Source organism: Triplophysa rosa, linkage group LG19, assembly GCF_024868665.1.
Source record: "Triplophysa rosa linkage group LG19, Trosa_1v2, whole genome shotgun sequence".
NCBI classification, from domain to species: domain Eukaryota; kingdom Metazoa; phylum Chordata; class Actinopteri; order Cypriniformes; family Nemacheilidae; genus Triplophysa; species Triplophysa rosa.
This window is the reverse complement of record NC_079908.1, coordinates 14,939,295-14,960,316: the sequence shown is the minus strand read 5'-3', so window position 1 is coordinate 14,960,316 and position 21,022 is coordinate 14,939,295. Positions and strand designations below refer to the sequence as shown.

Here is a 21,022-nt window from a genome sequence, read left to right as displayed (position 1 = left end):
GTTTATAGACCAAGCAAGATCATTCTAATAAATAATATCTAATAAATAAATAAATAAATGCAGTCTCCCGGTAAACCCAAACTCCAATGATGAATAAATATAAAAAAAAAACCTTGGGAGAAACCAGGCTCAGCCGGGAGGGCCAGATCTCCTCTGACGTGTCATAGCTGCACTCAGTGACCCCGACCAAAATCCACTGAGCAAACGTCCACGAAGAACAGGGAGAGCCCACCAGCCGCGACCCAGGAAGCCCCACCCGCCGAAACCGTGCAGGTCCAACCCGGTCCCATTCCCCGATCGACACCAGACCACAGAGGAACAACCAGGGAAAAATAGTAATGGCATAATGTAACTTTATTCCTCCGTTGTCCAACATCGACCACAAAACCAGACCTGCACAGCCCCAACACATGAAACCCCCGAACCACAACCAACAACCCCCCCCCACTCCCCACAAACACCCACCCAGCAACCTCCAATCAAAGTCACTGAGTGCAGCTACAGTATAACTTCAAACTGCTGTCATGTGATGTAAGTTTAGCATTAAATACCAAGTATTGTAAATTTAGCATTAATGTGACAAGTAGTCCGTCTTTTCTCTTGGGTGGTGATGGTTCATCTGGGCCTGGCGGAATCATGGGCAGAAAGAGAATAATTAGCATAGCTGCTGTTCATTAACTATGCATGAAGTGACAACGGCTCTTTAATCTAGATTTAAATATATCGTCTATATATACATTGCAGAAAAATATAGGAGACCATCTCAAAATCAGTTTTTTAAATGTACTATTCATAGGTATATGTTTAGGTAAAATGATCAACTACTAACAATATTTCTACCAAATTTCAAATAAACGTATTGTTTCTATTTGCATTTATTTGGAGAAACAGGTGAAAATAACAGAAAAGATGCTCTGTATTTTTTCAGACCTCAAATACTGCGAAGAAGTAACTTTTAAGAACAGTCATATTTCCTAGATTATTTTCATGTGTTAAACTGGATTTTTATCAGAGTTTTCATCTGTCTTTTCATGCTGTCAGTCTTTCACATTGCTGTTGGATGAGGTTGGATTTTGATGAAACGATCAGACATTGAACTGGAATTGCCACAGTACATCTAGAAATGCTGAATAAATAAAAATTTGTAATGGTCTCTTATTTTTTTCCACGACTGTTTCTCGTCTGACTGTGCATACTAATTAATGTTTTTCTCTGTGTGTGTGTGCACAGGTTTGCTAAACTCTTGCTGCGGCTCCCGGCCCTGCGCTCTATCGGACTGAAGTGTCTAGAACACTTGTTCTTCTTTAAACTCATAGGAGACACGCCCATCGACACCTTCCTCATGGAGATGCTAGAGGCGCCCCACCAAATGACATAATAAAATAACTCCCTCTTGTTGCTGGGGGAAATGAGGGTCCGTCCACCCCTACCACAACCCCCCCAAAAAACTGATCATGTGACACCATTTGCCAGTGAGTGAAGAGACTACAGGATTGACTTTTCATAACCTCTTCGGCATTTCATATACAGTCTTGGCATCAATGGGTCTGTTTTATACCTTGTATAAAGATATAAATATATATAACACATTAAAAAAGATGACGGTGGTCTTCAAGCCCACAGACAACAATGCACACGGGTGTATCAAACTATTCTTCAGTGGGTGTATGTTGTAAAAACGATGATGGAGAAACAGAAGAGATTAGATTAAGGTGCAGCGCTTCACCGGGCAGTCGCAGGATTGTGCATTTTGGGATACGATGAGGGATCCTCTAGAGTGGGTGGACTTGCAAGCGACCTTGCATTCAGTATTTAGAGTTGGTTAGGACCAACTTCTGCAGAGACAGTTGACATGTCTGGACGCAAAGACTTATGGGAAATGCTAAGGATGAAATTGTGAGACTGGTAGCTTGAAGATTCCAACACAAATCTTGTGTTTTTGATCCACGGTGGGAGCTACACACATTCCCGAATGTTATTGAGATTAGAATTCTTTTACAATTGCCGCTTGTTTCTTATAAGAAACTTTTCCCGATAGATTTTGTAATTGCAGTCAAGTTTCTCTGAATGAAAACTATCAAAGTTACAGACTGGACTCTTTCAGTCCAGATCACTCTGCAGGATACGCAATAACCACTCAGGTTCCAGTGCTGATTTGAGTAGATCCCAATGCGGTCCATGCCGTCCTGCCACATGTTCTGCGGATACAGAGGAACAAGTTGGATCATGACTTCATTACGTACTATAGACACAAGTTTTTAAAAATCTAATCTGCCTGTCACAGGGATACTCGGAGCATCGCTGAAGCATCAAAGTTTAAACCCGAGGACACCTGTAAGTCGCCTACACATCCCCTGTGTGTGTCGTCTTTATACCAGTTCACCTCAAGTCGAATTGTTAACTAGCTCAACGCTTGTACAGTTTATTACAACCAACTCAGTATTGGTATCCTGTATTTTTCAAACGTGCAGTTACCTCTCTTTTACTCACTTTTACTACGGTATATCGAGTCCTTTGTGTCCCTCGTTCACGTCTCATGCAGTCAAGCTTTTGTGCATTATTACAATGTTCTTTGTTTCAAAGCACTTAATCCTCATATTTCAAGCCCCATTGCTGTTGTGTTGTGAAAATGGAGGCTTGGGGGAGTTTTAACCAGCAAGCATTCATAATGTCTCGAAAGAAACTTTTTTTACAATTTGAGTTTTTGTGAAATATTTTTTGGGGGGGTCTGTAATTCGCCATCTTCAACGTTTTCTTTCTTTTTGCAAGCTGCTGCTGCTAATCTATGCATTTAGCATTTTTCCCAAAGACTGTCCATAGAAAAGTTGAATTCTTACGAACTGGACGGCCAGATGGGTTCGGAAAGATCACAGAATGTGTATACAAGAATAAAGTGTCTCGGTTCCCGGGAGACCAGATTTGGAGGTCCAGTCATAATACCAGACAGCCGTTTGAAGAGAGACATTAGACTTGTGTCTCAGAGATAGAGTGAAGTCTATAGGTAGGGAATTGTGAGGCAATGGGAGAGCTGATACTTCCCCCTAGTGGTGGAGATGCAGCACTGCAACTTTACTTGAATTTTGTACAAGTATTTAATCGGAGGAATGGCACTTTTACATGATGTTATCCATGTTTGTTTTTGTTTGAGTGCAGTTTCACAAACGCTCTTTAGCAATAGCGTGATTTAAATCAGTCAAAATGGTTTAGCCAGAGTTAAATCAATGCTTTTTTTTAGGATGTCTCTCTGTGCTATGGATGAAATGTGTTCTAAAAATTATCTTTTACCTCATTGCCCTTTTTTCTTTTAGGGGGAAAATGAATCGAATTGGCTTTGTATGGCTTTTAATAGATGAGTGTCTCAGATCACAGGTATCTTGAAGCCATATGCAGGTTTGTAAGTTTATTAATGAAGAAATTGAAATGGACAAGAGATTTCTGAACTAATGCAGAAATGATAACCTAGATCGAATTAATACATACACAAATGCTTTATAACATAAAGCTATATTTTGTCTATATGTAAATGTGTGTATATTTCTAAATATGAAAGTATATAAATTGTTTCCAGACAAGTGGGAGCCAAGAGTTTGGCTTAAATTGACTAAAACCAGGCCTGATTGCACTCTTATATTATCAGATATTCGAATCTTTTTATTTGCTGAAACTTTTGTATTCAGCCTTAAATCAAAAGAATGAACTGAAAATGTTAAACTATACCAGCAGTTCCAAGCCCTTAGAAAAGATTTTTCACCAGCTCCTTGACCGAATCATTTTAACTACAAAAACAAAAGCCTAGTGGGTGAAAAAGATAAAGAAACATGTTGCTTAGCTGATTTATATTGTAAAGTGTAGTAAACAGTAACTCTGACACAATCACACCTTTAGTCGTTACAGAAACAGAACGTTTAAAAAACATTGAGAAAATTATAGGAAAAATCTATTTTTGTACAAATGTAATTTTATCCCTTGCTTATTCCCCTTCCTCCTCCTGTGGGTTGTTGTATACATTGTGTAAATGTTGATTTGAAATGGGGAGAAAATACAAATCTGAGCATTTTAAAGTGAGGCGTGTAGCTCTGACACCTTCACTTTCACCTGTACTTGCCTTATTTCTTTCTTTTGCCATCTCAAAGAGATGCGATTGTCCTCTCATCACGTTTTTGTCTATTTTTAATGAAACAAATAAGTCATTTGTTCATTGTGGGTTGTTCTTTGATGTTTTGTCTTTCATGCAAATAAAAAAATAAAGTTAAAAATGAAAAAACAGTGCTGTATGTTTTTTTACTTTTGTTTGCCAAAAAGTACGAGGTGATATTTAGTGAATATGCAGAATTTCAATGTTACACATATTTTCAAAAGAAAAAAACAAGCGTACATGCTCATAAAACATAACCAACTTTGATGATCGTCATTTAATTTTGTACAACTGACAATACTGAAAATGAAAAATGGACATGTATAATAAAGATGTTTATAGGAGTGTCTTATCTAAAAGATCAATTATACACATTCTGCTTAATACAATTTATTTTAGATTTTCACACAACATACTGGCTTAGCCAACAGTATTTTGAAACGTAAAGGGGTCATATGGCGCAATGCGTGTTTTTCTGTGTCTTTGGTGTGTTATAAGTTGCCCATGCATGTATTAGACACGTAAAATTACAAAAATGAAAGTGTCAGAAGTTCAAAAGATGCATTCTATCTAAAAGCGAATGCTCACCCAGGCCTGCCTGAAAGCCTCGTGTAACCACACCCCCACAAATCTACGTCAGTTCGTGGTATGAGTTGACCAAGACCGCCCAAATGTATACACAAGTCAGTACTGTCACTGATGTTCCAAATATGGTAAGAGACGTTACATTTCCATCACACGCTTGCATTATTTGACCAATCACTACGCACTGGTTAACTGGCCAATCATAGCACACCTCGCTTTTCAGAGCGATTAGCTTTGTAAAAAATCTGCGCGTTTCAGTGAGGCGGGGCAAAGAGGAGATACAAACATGCACGGTATGTGGAAAATACAGCGTTTTTGAACCTTAAATCATGTATACACATTGCATTACATCTAAAACAAACGATAAAGTTCGTTTTAGCCGTGTCATATGACCCCTTTAACGCTCACTATATCGGTTTATGGAACGGCATATGCATGTTATTTTTATGCTGCGGTTGTAGTGACGACATCAGACGTATACAAGTAAAAAAATCTTTATTGAGTCACAGCTCAAGTCCAACGTGACTAAATGCAATACAGATACAATTCCTCATGCAGCCCTTATCACTGCAGTGCACAGAAAATCCGGCCAGAAACAGAGTCCAGTAGAGAGGATGGGTCCGTGTCAAACCGTCATCCACTTTGAGCAGGTCAATAAAACACTCTTACTGTACTATCAGCTACTTGAGACACAGTTAAGACCACCACAGAACAGAGGTAAACATATCCAAGAACAGAGAAGCTGCAAGTATGTACAAAGTGTAAGATACAGAAAACATCTCAAGGCTCTAGCGCATACGAACTCTGCATTTGGTCACGAAATGAAAGGTTATGGCATATTTAGAATAAAGCAACGCTCCACTCGCTAACCGGCAAAGATTGCATATGCTGTGTGAGACAGACCAAATAGCATTGGAGAGGGTTCATAAGATCATTTCTGTAGAAGTATGAAGTTCCTTTGTAAGAGTTTTGTGAAATAACAGTGTGAAGGGTCTCGGTCCCAGATGTATTGTACGGTTTGATTTTATTTCCATAAGCACCAAAACTAATAACCAGAGGATGTTGGGTAATGCGGGATACATTTTTTTAAACAGAGCTGTAGGAATAAACTGAAGGTCTTCTAATCCTAAATTTGGCATACATCATGTCCTTAACATCAACAACAAAAGTATGTTTATTGTTAGCTCTGCCTAGAGGGCACAGAGCCACAGAAAACCATAACGTTAACACCTAGCTTTGCAACTATAACACAATGAATTGCTGTTTTAACCATCGCATGTTTTGCGCTGTACAGAATATGAATAGAGCAGAGTGGCACCGTTTCAAGCACAAGCCTCTGCCAGACAAAGCATTTCATAAGTGGAAGCTTCATTTGACATCGTAAGTTACTTTTGAAAACCCTGCCAGTACATTTATGTTAAAATGGCGACTTAAAATGTGCCAAAGTTTTTCTGCTGGCATCGGGAGGCGTACAAATGATCAATACACAGAGAACTGTCATTCAACCAAACTTATGAGACAATAAACACACCGGAAAAAACGTGCTTGTTGTTTTGGAGTTTAAACAAAGCTGCCAACATTTACAAACAGAGGCGACTGTTTTCTGGAGGTGCTGGTTTAACTGACAGATGACTCTGCGGTAAGGCAGAGAAAAAGAGAGTGAGAGATTGGTTTAGTGCACGAGCTGAAGAGAAGGGATGCTGTGTTAAGGTATCTCTGTGTGGGGAGCATCACACCCTCTCGCCACGCCTTCAGGTCAAGTGTGATCGGCCTAGCGCGACATATCAAATGAAAAACAAAAGTCTCTTCCCCCCACAAAATGAACGATACAAAATTAAAAAAATAACAAATGTAAAATACGTTTGAGGCTTAGCAATCGCTCCTCCAAAGTTTGATCGTTTTGTCGTTTTCTAGTGCTGCTGATGCAATGATGTTCTCTGTGGGGTGGCAGGCGGTCGAGATCACCACGTCTAGATGCAAAGAAATGAGATTATTTTTATTAAAACATTAGAACAACCGTGCCTGAGATTGTAAGCGATACGTTTAAGTTTAGTTAGTCTCGTGTTAAACTACGGTTTCCTTTAAAGTCCATACCTGTGTGCCCCTGTAGTTTCTGTACGATCTCCTTAGTCTGAAGATTCCAGATATAGACCATGTTGTCCTCTGAGCCAGAGACAATCCACTGAGAAAAAGGGAAAAAATGTATATTAACATCACCATTAAAACTAAAAAAGTAGTAAAAAAGGTGTATTTAGTCCAGTTGAAGCTTACATACCTTTCCACCAGTGACAGAGAAATTTGCAAATATGCAGTACTTCTCATTTTTATGACCGGTGTATGTTTTCAAGCACTGAACAGGAGAGAAGTGCGTTATTTCAATTAACAATAAGATCAAACCGATATTAAACCAAACAGAGAGACTCCTAACCTTTCCTTTGCTGTAGTCCCAAAGCTTCAAAGTGCTAAAACACAACAGAATGCATGTATTATTATAGAAGGCCATTAGGAACAAAAACAATTTTATACAGTGGTGTAAAAATACACTCAGCTCATTCAATACAATACACAAAACTTTACAATATTAAAAAAACGGAAATTTAAGTAACTTCTTTTAAAATTGATTTCAAGGTTTAACTGAACCCTCTAAATAAAAATTGAATAGGTCTCCAACTGAAAAAATAAAAATAAATACTGAATAATAAAAAGTTTAGAAAGCTAAAGAGAGAACAGTTTAAAGTATAAAGACCAAAAGTAGAAGCAAAAAAAATGTGTAGTCCACATGTTGGAAGCGCAACCAATTGGATTAAACAGCCATCACATCATCGAAAAAACACTACAGCTCTATAAAACTTTGTTTTCTCCTGGGATATATTGTGCACCAATATATCCTTACACCCCTAATTTTAAGACATTTCCTTTGTAAGGCTTAAAACATCAGGAACTCTGACTCACTTGTCCAGAGTGGCAGCCAAGATGTATTTGCCATTGGGAGAGAATTTCACAAATGACACGGGAGGATTGTCATCATCTGAGGAACACAAGCACAGTTGTTGTTATTTTGTTAATGTTTTTATTTTCATGTAATTTCTGAAAGAAACTCTTAACTTAAGTCTTGTTTGCCTGGCTGTCATGTATGAGTTTGCTGACAAACATTAGATTTAATACTTTAGAGTCAGCAACAGTCGGCTTGAAACTGGAATGAGACCTGACCTGAAGGATGGTTATGTACTGTAGATAACTGAACTTACCGATGAGTGTTTTAAGGCACTGTCCTGAAGCTGTGTCCCAGATACGACTGTTTAAAAGTCAAATAAGAATGTTAGTCTATCCATTTGGACACTTCAAAATCGAAGCGGTTTTGTTCCAGCCAGCTTTACTCACCAGAGTCCATCATAACTGCTGGACACAATCAATGAACCGTCTCTATTGAAATGAACCTATAACAAAAAAGATTCGATTTACTTTGACTGTAACGCATTCATCGCCATGATTGAAACATGCGAAACACTGTTGAGCAAGGGTCAGGGAGACACTCACAGCCGACACAGGGTCCGAATGTGCTGGCAGGGTCTTCAGGCATTTCCCAGTTTTAACATCCCAAATCCGTACGCTCTCGTCGAACTACCACGGAGATGGCAAAAATAGTTATGCGTGTCTGAATGAATTAACTGAAACGTTGAAGACATGTCAGGTGAAAGTGGACTTACAGATCCGGATACGATGAGATTGGATTGAGGGTTAAAATTGCAGCAGAACACATAGTTGCTGTGGCCCTTCAACGTCTTTAAGCATTTTCCCTGATGAGCAAAGCAAGAGAAACAAGAGGAAAAAGCGCATGAAAATCCAACATCCTGACATCAACAGTTTATTATATCGCGTGTATGTTGTGATGTTACAGATCCACATTCTCTACATGATTTCTGAATCTTTAACAGTTTATTCTCTACACTGTGATTTGAGCCTGGACCGTCTGACTTACAGAGCTCACGTCCCAGATCTTCAGGGTTTTGTCATCAGAAGCTGACACCAGCAGGTTGGAATCCGAGGACCAGGCCACATCTGAAATACCCTGCAGGTGAGACAAAATCAGTCACCTTCTGAAGTGAAAACAGCACTGCTTTGAGACCAAGGAACTTTTGAAGAACTCACAAGTTTGTGTCCAGATATCGTCTTCTCAAATTTTCCATCATACGCTCCCCATATTTTGATGAGCTTATCAGCAGCTGGCAGGAAGAAAAAACAAGTTTCACAAGTTCATCCAGCTGTTGATGCAAAATGTTTAAATCCATCCCTTGGCTATAACAACAATAATCCAGCTGAGACGCAATGCTGTATTTTCTATTAATAATAGTAGTAGTGCTGTGTTAGCATCCCCAACATTGTGCTACCAAAACAAGGTCATGGCTTTGATTACCAGGAAATGTAAATACTTAACAAAAAACAAAAACTGTACTTACATGAGCTGGCAAGCCACTCGCCACTTGGACTGAACTTGACAGAAGAGACTGCTTTTGTATGGCCAGCTAATGTAAATTTCAAGGTGTAGTTTGGCTTCACGGGTGCTGACTACATCAGGGTTAAATAAAGAGAAAACGCATTATTAAAATGCAACAGTAAAGAGCAATGTTACATCTTGTCGCTATAAGATGTATTGTAAATATAACAACATATAGTAACATTTTGTGTCATCCATTTTAGCACATATAACTACCCACCCATGCTCTGTAGGGAATGCAGCAGTATATTAGAATATGGGCCTTTGGTTGGGTCACTGTAAAGTCACAATGCGTTCTTTACCTTACTCTGGCTGGCAGAGGCGGCTGATGCTGGCTGTGTTTTAGTAGCCTCTGTGTCTGGTTTCTTCTCCTCGGTTGCCATGGTGACCAAGCTGGCGAGAACAGGCTTACAGGAGTAGGTTCTACGTCAACCCAGCTGTTAAATTGAGATGAACTGGTTAAACTCTGAGTCACAAAAGCCTTCTTGATATACAACCCAGAAATGTTGGGACGTTTTTTAAATTTGAATAAAATGAAAGCGACTTTCAAATTACATGAGCCAATGTTTTATTCACAATAGAACATAAGAAATGTTTCAACTGAGGAATTTTACAATTGTATGCACAAAAGGAGCTCATTTCAAATTTGATGCCTGCTACAGGTCTCAAAATAGTCGGCACGGGGGCATGTTTACCATGGTGTAGCATCTCCTCTTCTTTTCAAAACAGTTTGAAGACGTCTGGGCATCGAGGTTATGAGTTTCTGGAGTTTTGGTGTTGGAATTTGGTCCCATTCTTGCCTGATATAGGTTTCCAGCTTCTGAAGAGTTTGTGGTTGTATTTGATGTATTTTTTGTTTAATGATGCGCCAAATGTTCTCTATAGGTTTAAGATCTGGACTGCAGGCAGGCCAATTCAGCACTCTTCTACTACAAAGCCATGCTGTTGTAATGGTTTTGCATTGTCCTGCTGAAATACACACGGCCTTCCCTGAAATTCTTAGTGCCTTCCAAAACATGCAAGCTGCCCATACCGTATGCACCTATGCACCCCCATACCATAAGAGATGCTTGCTTTTGAACTGAACACTGATAACACGCTGGAAGGTCTCCAGAGGACACGGCATCCGTGATTTCCAACAAGAATGTCAAATAGAACACTTTTCCACTTTGAAACAGTCCTTTATAAGGGAGCCTTGGCCCACAGGACACTACGATGGCGCTTCTGGACCATGCTCACATATGGCTTCCTTTTTGCATGATAGAGCTTTAGTTGGCATCTGCAGATGGCACGGCAGATTGTGTTCACCGACAGTGGTTTCTGGAAGTATTCCTGGGCCCATTTAGTAATGTCAATGACAGAATCATGCCGTTGATTGACGCAGTGTGGTCTGAGGGCCCGAAGACCACGGGCTTCCAACAAAGGTCTTCGGCCTTGTCCCTTACACACCGAGATTTTTTGTTGATGTTATGCACTGTAGATGATGAGATTTGCAAAGCCTTTACAATTTGACGTTGAGGAACGTTGTTTTTAACGTATTCCACAATCTTTTTACAGACTCTTTCACAGATTGGAGAGCCTCTGCGAATCTTTACTTCTGAGAGACTTTGTTTGTTGCCCCCGTGCCGGCTATTTTGAGACCTGAACATTTGTTATGTTCTCTGTGTTCTATTGCGAATAAAATATTGGCTCATGTGATCTGAAAGTCTTTTAGTTATCATTTTATTCACATTTTAGTCCCAACATTTCCGGAATTCGGGTTGTAAAAATACACACAGGGTGAAGAGTTTCTAATGATTTTGTGAATTATTTCAGGTATATTGGTTGTGTTAAAGGCTTGTTTTTACAGTGTAGAGATCAACTAATTAAATGCAAACGTTTGATTTCAGATTTCTATTTTGTCCTGTGAAAACATCTAGATATCCCGTATGCACCTTTATCTGTGCCATTCTAAATAAAAGCTAAATGTGAATGCTCTCTGGTCTTTTTTTAAACACTAAACATTTTTTAATACTAAACAAAGGGTACGTAAATGTATGAACCCCACTGCAGATGTAAACATACAGTCCACGTGCTACAGTAAGAGTACCCAAACTTTTTTGTTCTTTACATGTGATTATTTAAGAGCTGACAAAACAGTATCACTGTCATTAGAAATAATAAATATTTTCGACATTAACTAATGTCTAATACTTTCACAAAACCGATTTCTAACATCATGAATGACAAGACCGTTGGCAATGAGACGTTTACGAAACGACAACCATCACACGCATAAATCACATGAACAAGCACTGGAGCTAAAAACTAGATGTCATTTAGAGTGCTCGTGTCTGTGTGTCAGGGGGAAGAGTTGTGTGTAAAATACAACTGCAGCACATTGATACAGACTGTTAGCATGGTAGCTGCTTGGCTATCAAGACACGGGGCCTTTCGAGAAACGAAGGATCATCTGCAACGCTACGCTACGCTACTACGCATTTAACATGTGGTCTACAAATCTTTCTATTCTTTCATAGGTTTACCGAGATCGCTCTTGTAATCCCGTATATACAAAATTAGTTACAGATTGACGGATCACTTTTCTCTGCACACATGCCTCCCCTCTCTCTCCATACATTCAGACAACAAAAGCAGCGACAAAACTCGCTCACCTGCGGCTCCTGATGGGGAAATAAGAGTTGCTTTCGTCTTCTGGGGTAAACCCGCGATTGGGTATGGAGGAGAAAATCTTTATAAATCGCGCGACACTCAGTTACAATAATGCACTGTGTATACGATAGCACTGAATGCGATGGTGGATGAGTGCTTTTCCACCGCAGACTCAGACAGGCGGTAATGTGGCAGCGAGTGACCGCGCATGCGCTAAGCACAACAGTGAACCGAGAGGGACATTTTTCAAGCTCCATATGTCTGCACCATGAGGATGATGCGTCAACACTGTACTACTTTGTTATTATAATGAGGCTTTCCTTTGACGCTATACATACCCAGTCTTTCTAATATTAAAAATGTAATCAATATTTTTTTACTTTGTTTCATTATTTAAGTAAAAATAATAACATACAAGGTAACACACATTTTTAATTGATTTATATTAAAGGTGGCCTACTAAAATGAGGTAAATCAAAGGCTTTCCAATAGGTCAATAATTTAACAACATTCTTTATATTTTTTAGTCCTGATAAATTTATGCACTAAAGCACTTAATAAGAATTAATAAGAAAATAAACAAATTATTAAGAACGTCTAAGATAAGTCAAAAAGTTGTAAATTCGTATGAATTTATGATGTTAAAATCTTGATGATGATAACACCAATGTAACGCTTAAATTAACATTTGAACAAATAAGGAACATTAACACCGAAACTCATTAAGAATAAACATGGAAAACGCGCACTATAATTGTTTTTTTATTAATGCTTAATTAACAACATAGCATAAAAGAAAGAAAATGATAATAAAAAACTATATACACAGGGGTATTCAGATTAAAAAACAACACTATGTGTACATACAAAAAAAGGATATCTAAAAAATAGAAATTGCACACTATAATATAAATATTGAACAGACGGCGTTGCTTTCGTTGGAAAGTACGCGCCAAGGCGCATGCGCAAACCACTCCGTGTACCTCATCTCTGTGCTGCTGCTCAAGTCTCCAAACAAGCGACGAGCAACTGGGATCTCTACACGCTAACTTCCTTTCTGGAGCCCCCGAGTGGGTAATATACAATACTCGTTTTTAATTATGACCTTTAGCATAATAATGTGCATTCCGTTACAACATTTCTATAACGTTAGCGTTTAATCTTTACATCTCGTGATAAGCCGTTAGCGAGTGGCTAGTTGTTTTCAACAAAGCGACAATACAAAAAAGCGTTGCTGAAATAACATAGTCAGATTGATTGTTGGTGCGCTAAGCTTTCATATTACGCCGTATTTATCTCTATTTGCTTTCTCTTGTGTATTACGGGTGGGTTTCAGTCATGAATCTGTGTTCAGTGAGGTGTTGAGATGTTCAGTGTGGATGCTAGCTAGGTTAGCAAGTTGCAACTGCGCGCCATCTTAGCATGAGTGACTTAACTGCGTGCTACAGCTAACGCTAGTCAGCTGTTCAATTCAGCGGGCTCTCTGGATTTCCCTCCAACACATACAGTTTGAACTTGCGGGGTACTTCGTCTGTGTACTATGGTTTTGTGATGTATTCAAGGGTTCAATTATACATTTTTCCGTCATAAATGTGACGCTTGTTTTTTATAAGCCCGTATATGAAGTACATATGCAGGCACTGCAAATTCGAAACATATGTAGGCAGGTTCTAATTCATTGTGGTTTTTTAGAGGTCCTGAAATGGGATTTGGTTCCTCTCAGATGACCGAAGAGCTACATAAAAAGCAAAAAGAAAGAGAGTGTTGAAAACTCCAAATAAGTCTGCCTGTGCAGAATATTAAAAAGCTCCTTCCTGTAAAGTAGTCCCAGTAGTCCCCCTCCCCATACCGAGATGTCAACAGTCACTTCAGCAACCCCAGAGCCTCCTGCTGTGGCCAACCCTTCTCCCCCTGAGGTCACCAACCCCACCAAACCTGGCCGCAAGACTAACCAGCTTCAATACATGCAAAATGTTGTTGTCAAGACACTGTGGAGGCACCAGTTTGCATGGCCTTTCTACCAACCTGTTGATGCTGTTAAGCTTGGTCTTCCGGTGAGTGACAATGACGGATTTGATTTTTATATAGCTTGTATTAGCTTTTGTTTTTAATTACTTTCTCCTTACCTTTGCGTCCAGGACTATCACAAAATAATACAGAAACCAATGGACATGGGGACCATCAAGAAAAGACTAGAGAATGTGTAATACTGGAGTGCAAGCGAGTGTATGCAGGACTTCAACACAATGTTCACAAACTGCTATATTTATAACAAGGTAAGGGAGTGAAAATATCAACATGGGCATTTTTGAATGTGCTAGTTTTGGATCTGGTTTAAATTTCAGTGTGTTATGCTATGTTTTACTTGGCAAACTTTCAGTATAGAGGCTGTGTGTGTGTGTTCTGTATTTTCTTCATACTCTTTTGTTTTATAGCCAACCGATGACATTGTGTTGATGGCACAAGCGTTAGAGAAGATTTTCCTTCAGAAAGTGGCACTGATGCCTCAGGAGGAGGTTGAGCTTCTTCCTCCTGCCCCGAAGGGCAAAGCTCGTAAACCAGCAGGGCCAGGTATGAACACCAAGTTGCAAACAAAGCGTTTTATTATTTTGATTATTAGTTACTCTTTCGATCATTTGGAAAAGATTAGCGACACATTTGACACAAAATTGAAAAGTTTGCATAACTTTCATTACATTTTCAATTTTTACATCACAGTAAACTATTTTTTCTGATCATGTAAAATGCAGGTCAGGAAGATGGAGCTCTCTCCTCTGGCTCACCCACCTCTGTTTTCCCTGGAGCCACCTCACCGAGTTCACAGACGGCAGTCGTTTCCGCACCACCCGTACCCACCATCACCCCCAATATGCCCGCTGTACAAAACACAACCCCAGCCGCCATTATACCCGGCATGCCCCCGTCGCAACCAGTTGTCAAAGTAAGTCGCAAGACCTCTCTGAATGTAACTTTTTTATAACCCATGTGACTTGCATGCGACTGTAGCTTGAGGGGTGGAAAGATGGGAACAATTCTCAAGGCACACAGAACCAAGGGGACATGCCTGTATCAAGATACTTAAAAGACTTGGTGCAAAATAAGTCTGGCCTAGAATTTCTAGCTTTCTGAATCTTTATATGCCATGACTGTGCCTCACCACTGGCTGTGTGTGCGGTTTGTTCTGTTTCCCAGAAGAAGGGGGTAAAGAGGAAAGCAGACACAACCACCCCCACTACATCTGCCATCACTGCAAGCAGAAGCCAGTCACCCACACCTCTTTCAGATGGCAAACAGTGTAAGGTGGCATCAAGACGGGAGAGCACGGGCCGGCCCATCAAACCCCCTAAAAAGGATTTTGAGGATGGTGAACTAGGTGTGCACGGAGGTAAAAGGAGTAGACTCACAGAGCAGCTCAAGTACTGCGACGTCATCCTAAAAGAGATGCTCTCGAAAAAACATGCTGCGTATGCTTGGCCCTTTTACAAGCCTGTGGACGCAGAGGCACTTGAGCTGCATGACTACCATGAAATAATCAAACTCCCCATGGACTTAAGTACGGTCAAAGTAAGTTGAGTTTACACGCATGTAAAATGCATGAGGTTTTTTTTGCAATGTAATGCGGAATTGTATTTATCAAATGTTATTTTAATTGTTGCAGAAAAAAATGGACAGTCGGGAGTACCAGGATGCACAGAGTTTTGCCACAGATGTCAGATTAATGTTCTCAAATTGTTACAAATACAACCCACCCGATCATGAGGTGGTCGCTATGGCCAAGAAGCTGCAGGTCTGTTCATTTTGTTCTTGTTCCTTTCATTCACTTAGTATATAAGTGATGTGTTCTGAAGAATAGAATTGTTTAGTGACCGTACTTTCTCATGCTCCCTCAGGATGTGTTTGAAATGCGTTTTGCAAAGATGCCCGATGAGCCGGTGGAGGTGGGCGGGGCAGGCGGTGTAGGCGGGGCCGGTGTGGTCAGTAAGAGCACTGTCAGCAGTGGGAGCAGTGGAGACTCCTCCACCTCTGACAGCTCTGACTCCGAGGAGGAGAGGGCCACCCGGCTCGCTGAGCTGCAGGAACAGGTGGGTGCGGAACAGGTGGGTTTCAAAACAAGGACCAAGTACCCCTAACCTATCCCTGCTCTTCTCTTATGTGTCAACCTTCTATTTACATGGCCTCATCTCACCTGATGTAACCCCCTTCACAGCAAACACCTTTATTCTTTCAGTGCAGATTTTGTTTAGGAATAGAACTGCATTTTAGCCCTCTACCGCAACTGTTTTTTGGCAGTCAGCTGCATATATTGCTTTGTATTATTAACTCCTAGTAGTTTCAGTTTAGATGTAGTAACACATGGTAGGATTTGACATGATATAGTATGTTGATTCTGTCATGTTGGAGCTCTATATCACTTTTTCCTTCTTATTTCCCCCGCCATTTTTTTACCAGTGTATCTCTATGGAGCACCCCATTGGTAGCAGACAGGGGATAAAAAACGGGTGCACCAAGAATAATCAGGTGATATTGCTTTTCATTACCCTGTCCCTGCATATGAATACTATGTATAAGCTGTTCAGTTGCCTTAACTGTTTGTATCCAATGATCGAGCGCATGTTTTGCAGAGTGAGATCAGCGGTAGAGGGTTAAAAGCAGCAGAAAAATATTGACTTTATTGGGTGGTGTTGGAAACCCAGCTGTGTGTGTGTTTAGAATGGAAGTGCTGAAGGTTTTGAGGCTGAAACAGTTTGTTCTTGGCTTTGTTCATGTTGGCTTGCTTGCGATTAGACAGACTTGCTAATTCCAGTAAATGTGTAGGGGTTTAACTGCCGTTTATCCACCACAACTGTTTTGAAACGGGTTGTTTTCTTTTAATGTAAGATGTGAACATGAAGATCGTCTATATTGGATGCAGAAGTGCAGAATTGCTTTTGTGTGAAAATACCTCTCTCTCTATTCCATAATGCAATTGTTTTCCTGTCCTGACTGTTTGGTCTGTAACGTCAATGTACAGCAAGATAAATTCATAAGCATTTGTCTTTCAACCAGTGTAAATAATGTTTTTAAAAACATTGCCTACCCTGGTTTTCATATGTAATCGGTGATTTAATGGGACAGTGAGGATTGTTTTATTTGTTTTGAATTTATGATGCTTGAATATTTATTTCTGCATAACCTGAATGATTAATGTTTGGCTCTCTTCTTGAAGTGATTTCTTTGCCTGATTTGGACCAGATCACTAACACCCCACTCTTGGCTTTTTCCCCAGCTGAAAGCTGTCCATGAACAGTTAGCCGCTCTTTCTCAGGCCCCCGTTAGCAAACCAAAGAAAAAGAAAGAGAAGAAGGAAAACGACAAGAAAAAGGAGAGCAAGCTCAACAAAATGAAGCCTGAGGAGAAAGGTAAGCCAGGGCAACCAGCAAAACCAGCCCAGCAAAAAAAGGGTCCAGCCAGGAAGGTCAACAGCACCATCCCAGGCAACAGGTTTGTTTCTTCATATCTGCAATATATCTGCATGACTTTTCAAAAATAAGAATATGTATATTAGGGCTGTATATATGTGGATTTACTCATTTTACTAACCGTTAAATAATGAATCAAATGCATAGCTTAGTGGACTGAAACACTCTAGATCTTAATTGATTAACACCTGTATGAATTGAACTACAACAGGCAACCAAAGAAGGGCGGCAGAGGCTACGAGTCTGACGACGAGGAGATGTCGCTTCCCATGACGTACGACGAAAAACGGCAGCTGAGCCTCGACATCAACCGACTGCCTGGAGAGAAGCTGGGCCGAGTGGTCCACATCATTCAGTCCAGAGAGCCCACGCTGCGGGACTCCAACCCAGACGAAATTGAAATAGATTTCGAGACGCTTAAACCTTCCACCTTGCGCGAGCTGGAGCGATACGTCAAGTCCTGTTTACAGAAAAAGCAAAGGAAACCACCACGTGCGTGCCGAGTCTTCTTAGCTTTATCACCAATGTTGCTTTGTTTTTGGTGTACAGACTACATATTTAGAAAGTTGTGCACCAGTATTGCTACACTTATACAAGCATTAAGCAATGTTAAAATGTCAAATGCCACTCAGGACTTTAGTGTCAGTATTTGCCTTTAATTTCAGCCTCAGTGAGGGCCAATCCTGTAAATTTTAATGCTAGACTGAGAGTTTATAACATTGACTGCATTATGTCATATTTTAATACAATGCAGTGACCTTTGTGTGTCTCTCTGTGCTCTTAGAGAAGGGTGGCTCGGGTCCCTCTCGACTCAGCGGCAGCAGCAGTTCCTCAGATTCAGGCAGCAGCAGTTCCAGCGGCTCTACTTCAGACAGCAGTGACTCTGACTGAACGCTTTTATTTACTTTTTTTGTTTTATTTTTAAAAACATTGTATGCAGTCATGGTTGTTTTCCCTCTGAGACTTTTTATAAAAAAAGAAAAGGGACAATAGAAATGCGTCATGTCAAAACTTTTTTTTTTTTGGAAATACAATGAAGAAAAATACAAAAATAAGAATTGCCTTTCATTTCCACTGACTCGGAAAGGGACATCCAAATCATCCCGACTAAAAACCCCTTTGAAGTCTTGAAGCATCCTTTAAAGTTCAGATCCTCTTCCCCAGCATCCTGATAATGTGAGGTACCATCACAAAAAAGCCATGCCATCCCACCAGAGAAGAGCAGGAAACTGAAGGAAACTGAAGTTTTTGCGTCTGATTTTTACCTGTGTGTTGTATTTATTGTTTTTTCTATTGTAACTTTTTTCTGTGGCCTCATTTCTTCATTGGGCACTGTGCCATTATTGTGTTTTCTCCTCGTATTGCTGCGTGAATATCATAGCAATCCTTAAGGGTGCCTGGGGAACAAATGGCTTTAATAAGGCATAACAAGCTCAAATATAGTTTATTTGGTCATTATAATAGCTGAATCAATAATTGTAAACTTTTAACAAAATCTTCCTGGCTAACAGACATGTGGTGTATAAAATGCTTTCACAGGAACGAGTAGAAGTCTGGTTTAGATGTTGTTCATTGACATGGATGTTATTGAGCAAGATGACATCTTCCAGTCTTGTCAGAAATTAATGTAAAGAATTATCAACGGTTTTACCCTTGACTGACATTTGTACGTTGGACAACTCTAGATGAGACTGAAAGTGTTGGCTATGTGGGTCTGTGGTAAATGTCAATTGGATCTTGCTCTTTACTGCCATGTGATAAACAATGAACATTTGTCACATCTAAATGTTTTCTGCAAATGTTTTGACAATAATAGTTAAATCACAGTGTCTTCCTCTTAAGGTCATGCGAAATTGATTCATGAATGTAAGTATACAGTAGGTCTTATGAATAGTATGCAGTTCAATTTGGTTCAGATTTTTTCAGCCATTCATGTGGACTGTTTTGCTATCTGTCAGATTTAAAATAACTATGCGGTTGATTATTTTCTGAAGTGTTTGTACGATATTGTAATGTCCTCTGATTTTTTTAAGCAGTTGTAAGTATTTTAAAGGGAACTGGTAATCATTGTTTTTCTGATACATTCGGTTTAGGTGCAGGCGTTTCGAAAATCTATAGTTTCCAGACCACTTGATTTTGTTGTGATTCTGGAGACAAAACCAAAATTCATGAGGGACATTTTTGTTTCAGACCGATTAAACACTAATAGATGTAGTCAAATCATAATTATTTTAAAAGTTAAATCAAGGCGTTTGTGGTTTTGAAGTTGTCTGTCTTATTTTGGGTGCACATAAACTTCGAAATTATTTAAAGCTAGTTCCAAGTATCTAATGCCAACATTGATTGAGCCCTATCAGGTTTTGAAAGTTATTTCTTTTAAAGACGGACTAAAAAGGAAAATTATATAAATGATATAGATAAGATTATATATACACAACTTAATTGTTAGTTCATTTTTAGGCCCTGCTGTGAGAAGAAAGTTCCTTTTATATAAAAAAGTTTACTTTTTATCTTTGACATGCATGCTGATTTATTGTATTTTTCTTATACCTTTTTGAACTGTTTATAGTAATCATTCTGTAAATGTCAGTCATGGAAACGACAAAATCAAGAAAAAAGTGCAAGTAGATTTAGGCTTGTTTATGGCGATACGGGCCAGACGGTTGGGATGTTGGGTCGGAGGCAATGGTAGAGCTAACATTTGATGTAATCGCCTACCTGGAATGTCTTGTGCGCCGGGTACATTTTGTTTTTCATAAAATAAATGACAAAATACCTTTACTTTGTTTTTATCTTCTTTCCCAGGCATTAGTGATCACTTAATATTAAAATGTTTTCTTGAATTATTTTGTTTTGTTGACTTATACATTAATTCTATGGTATCTTAAGACCGGTTGGTTTTTTGCATACAGGAATATTTAAGTACTGCCTCTGACCACTAGATGGTGGCCGTGTACCATTTCTTTTGCAGTTGGTATGAAAGGTGTGGGTACCAGTGAGTGTCTTCTGAATTTAGATATGTGCACACCTAATTTGTCATTTTTCTCAATGACACTACACCAGATTTGTTTACTTACTGTCATGTTTGAAGAGTTTCAAGTGATCATGATCACAACAAATGAAGCATAAACATTTTGCTTCCTAGAAGTTCGACTTCACAACCTTCACAAGAATATCAGAGGTGACGTTTGTTAATAAGGAACAAGCTAAGAAAGATTAGTACCGTCCATCAGTTACTCGGTTTTTGATATGCATGCATCTCTATGGTGATAGGAACATGTGACCCCGTTGCTGCAGTATTAAGAACATGGTACCCAATAACACATTACTACAGTGGGCAAGATGGATCAATGCTTTGACTGTTGTGACAGCTACTCACATCTGAGTCAAGGAGCCATCGTTCATCCTTAGTGTGGCTGAACCAATTGGTTCTTGAGCAAACAACCACTGCAGCATGCACAATTATCCAGACACTATTAACGTGTATCATCTATTCATGGAGGTACATTAATGTCCGCACAAAAAGTTCTATTTTACTCCGTTATTACTGAATTGTATGGATTAGAAAGGGCAATGATTATCACAGAGCTTTTTGTCATCTCTAAAAATAAGGTAGCCTATTTGTATATTACGTGTTGCAAATATTACTCTACATACGTCGAACTGGTCTAGAGAAATTAACATGAACTTTAGAAA

At 39.5% G+C, this 21,022-nt stretch overlaps 3 protein-coding genes across 4 annotated transcripts in view; 2 read left to right on the top strand and 1 right to left on the bottom strand.

Moving 5' to 3' along the window:
• Positions 1-4,258, top strand: part of rxraa (retinoid X receptor, alpha a) — a 68,001-nt gene extending 63,743 nt beyond the window's left edge. For both annotated transcript variants that reach the window (XM_057360133.1, XM_057360130.1), the window contains exon 10: positions 1,231-4,258. In XM_057360133.1, coding sequence (XP_057216116.1) covers positions 1,231-1,378 — 148 coding nt within the window. In that variant the 3' untranslated portion in view covers positions 1,379-4,258. The remainder of the gene's footprint in view (positions 1-1,230) is intronic.
• Positions 4,259-5,200: 942 nt separating this feature from the next.
• wdr5 (WD repeat domain 5) lies at positions 5,201-12,060 on the bottom strand. The gene is made up of 14 exons (XM_057360221.1): positions 11,870-12,060; positions 9,518-9,652; positions 9,178-9,286; positions 8,870-8,943; positions 8,700-8,789; positions 8,428-8,517; positions 8,258-8,341; positions 8,102-8,157; positions 7,969-8,015; positions 7,673-7,748; positions 7,149-7,182; positions 6,996-7,070; positions 6,815-6,902; positions 5,201-6,690 (listed from the first exon to the last, which is right to left on the bottom strand). The coding sequence occupies exons 2-14, from the start codon at positions 9,596-9,598 to the stop codon at positions 6,590-6,592; spliced, it is 1,005 nt and encodes a 334-aa protein (XP_057216204.1). The 5' UTR covers positions 9,599-9,652; positions 11,870-12,060; the 3' UTR covers positions 5,201-6,589.
• A 767-nt stretch (positions 12,061-12,827) lies between these two features.
• brd3a (bromodomain containing 3a) lies at positions 12,828-20,107 on the top strand. Its single transcript, XM_057360700.1, has 12 exons — positions 12,828-12,941; positions 13,560-13,921; positions 14,006-14,143; positions 14,303-14,438; positions 14,618-14,808; positions 15,060-15,431; positions 15,526-15,654; positions 15,758-15,964; positions 16,317-16,385; positions 17,134-17,348; positions 17,538-17,818; positions 18,111-20,107. The coding sequence occupies exons 3-12, from the start codon at positions 14,096-14,098 to the stop codon at positions 18,215-18,217; spliced, it is 1,755 nt and encodes a 584-aa protein (XP_057216683.1). The 5' UTR covers positions 12,828-12,941; positions 13,560-13,921; positions 14,006-14,095; the 3' UTR covers positions 18,218-20,107.
• The last annotated feature ends 915 nt before the right edge of the window (positions 20,108-21,022 follow it).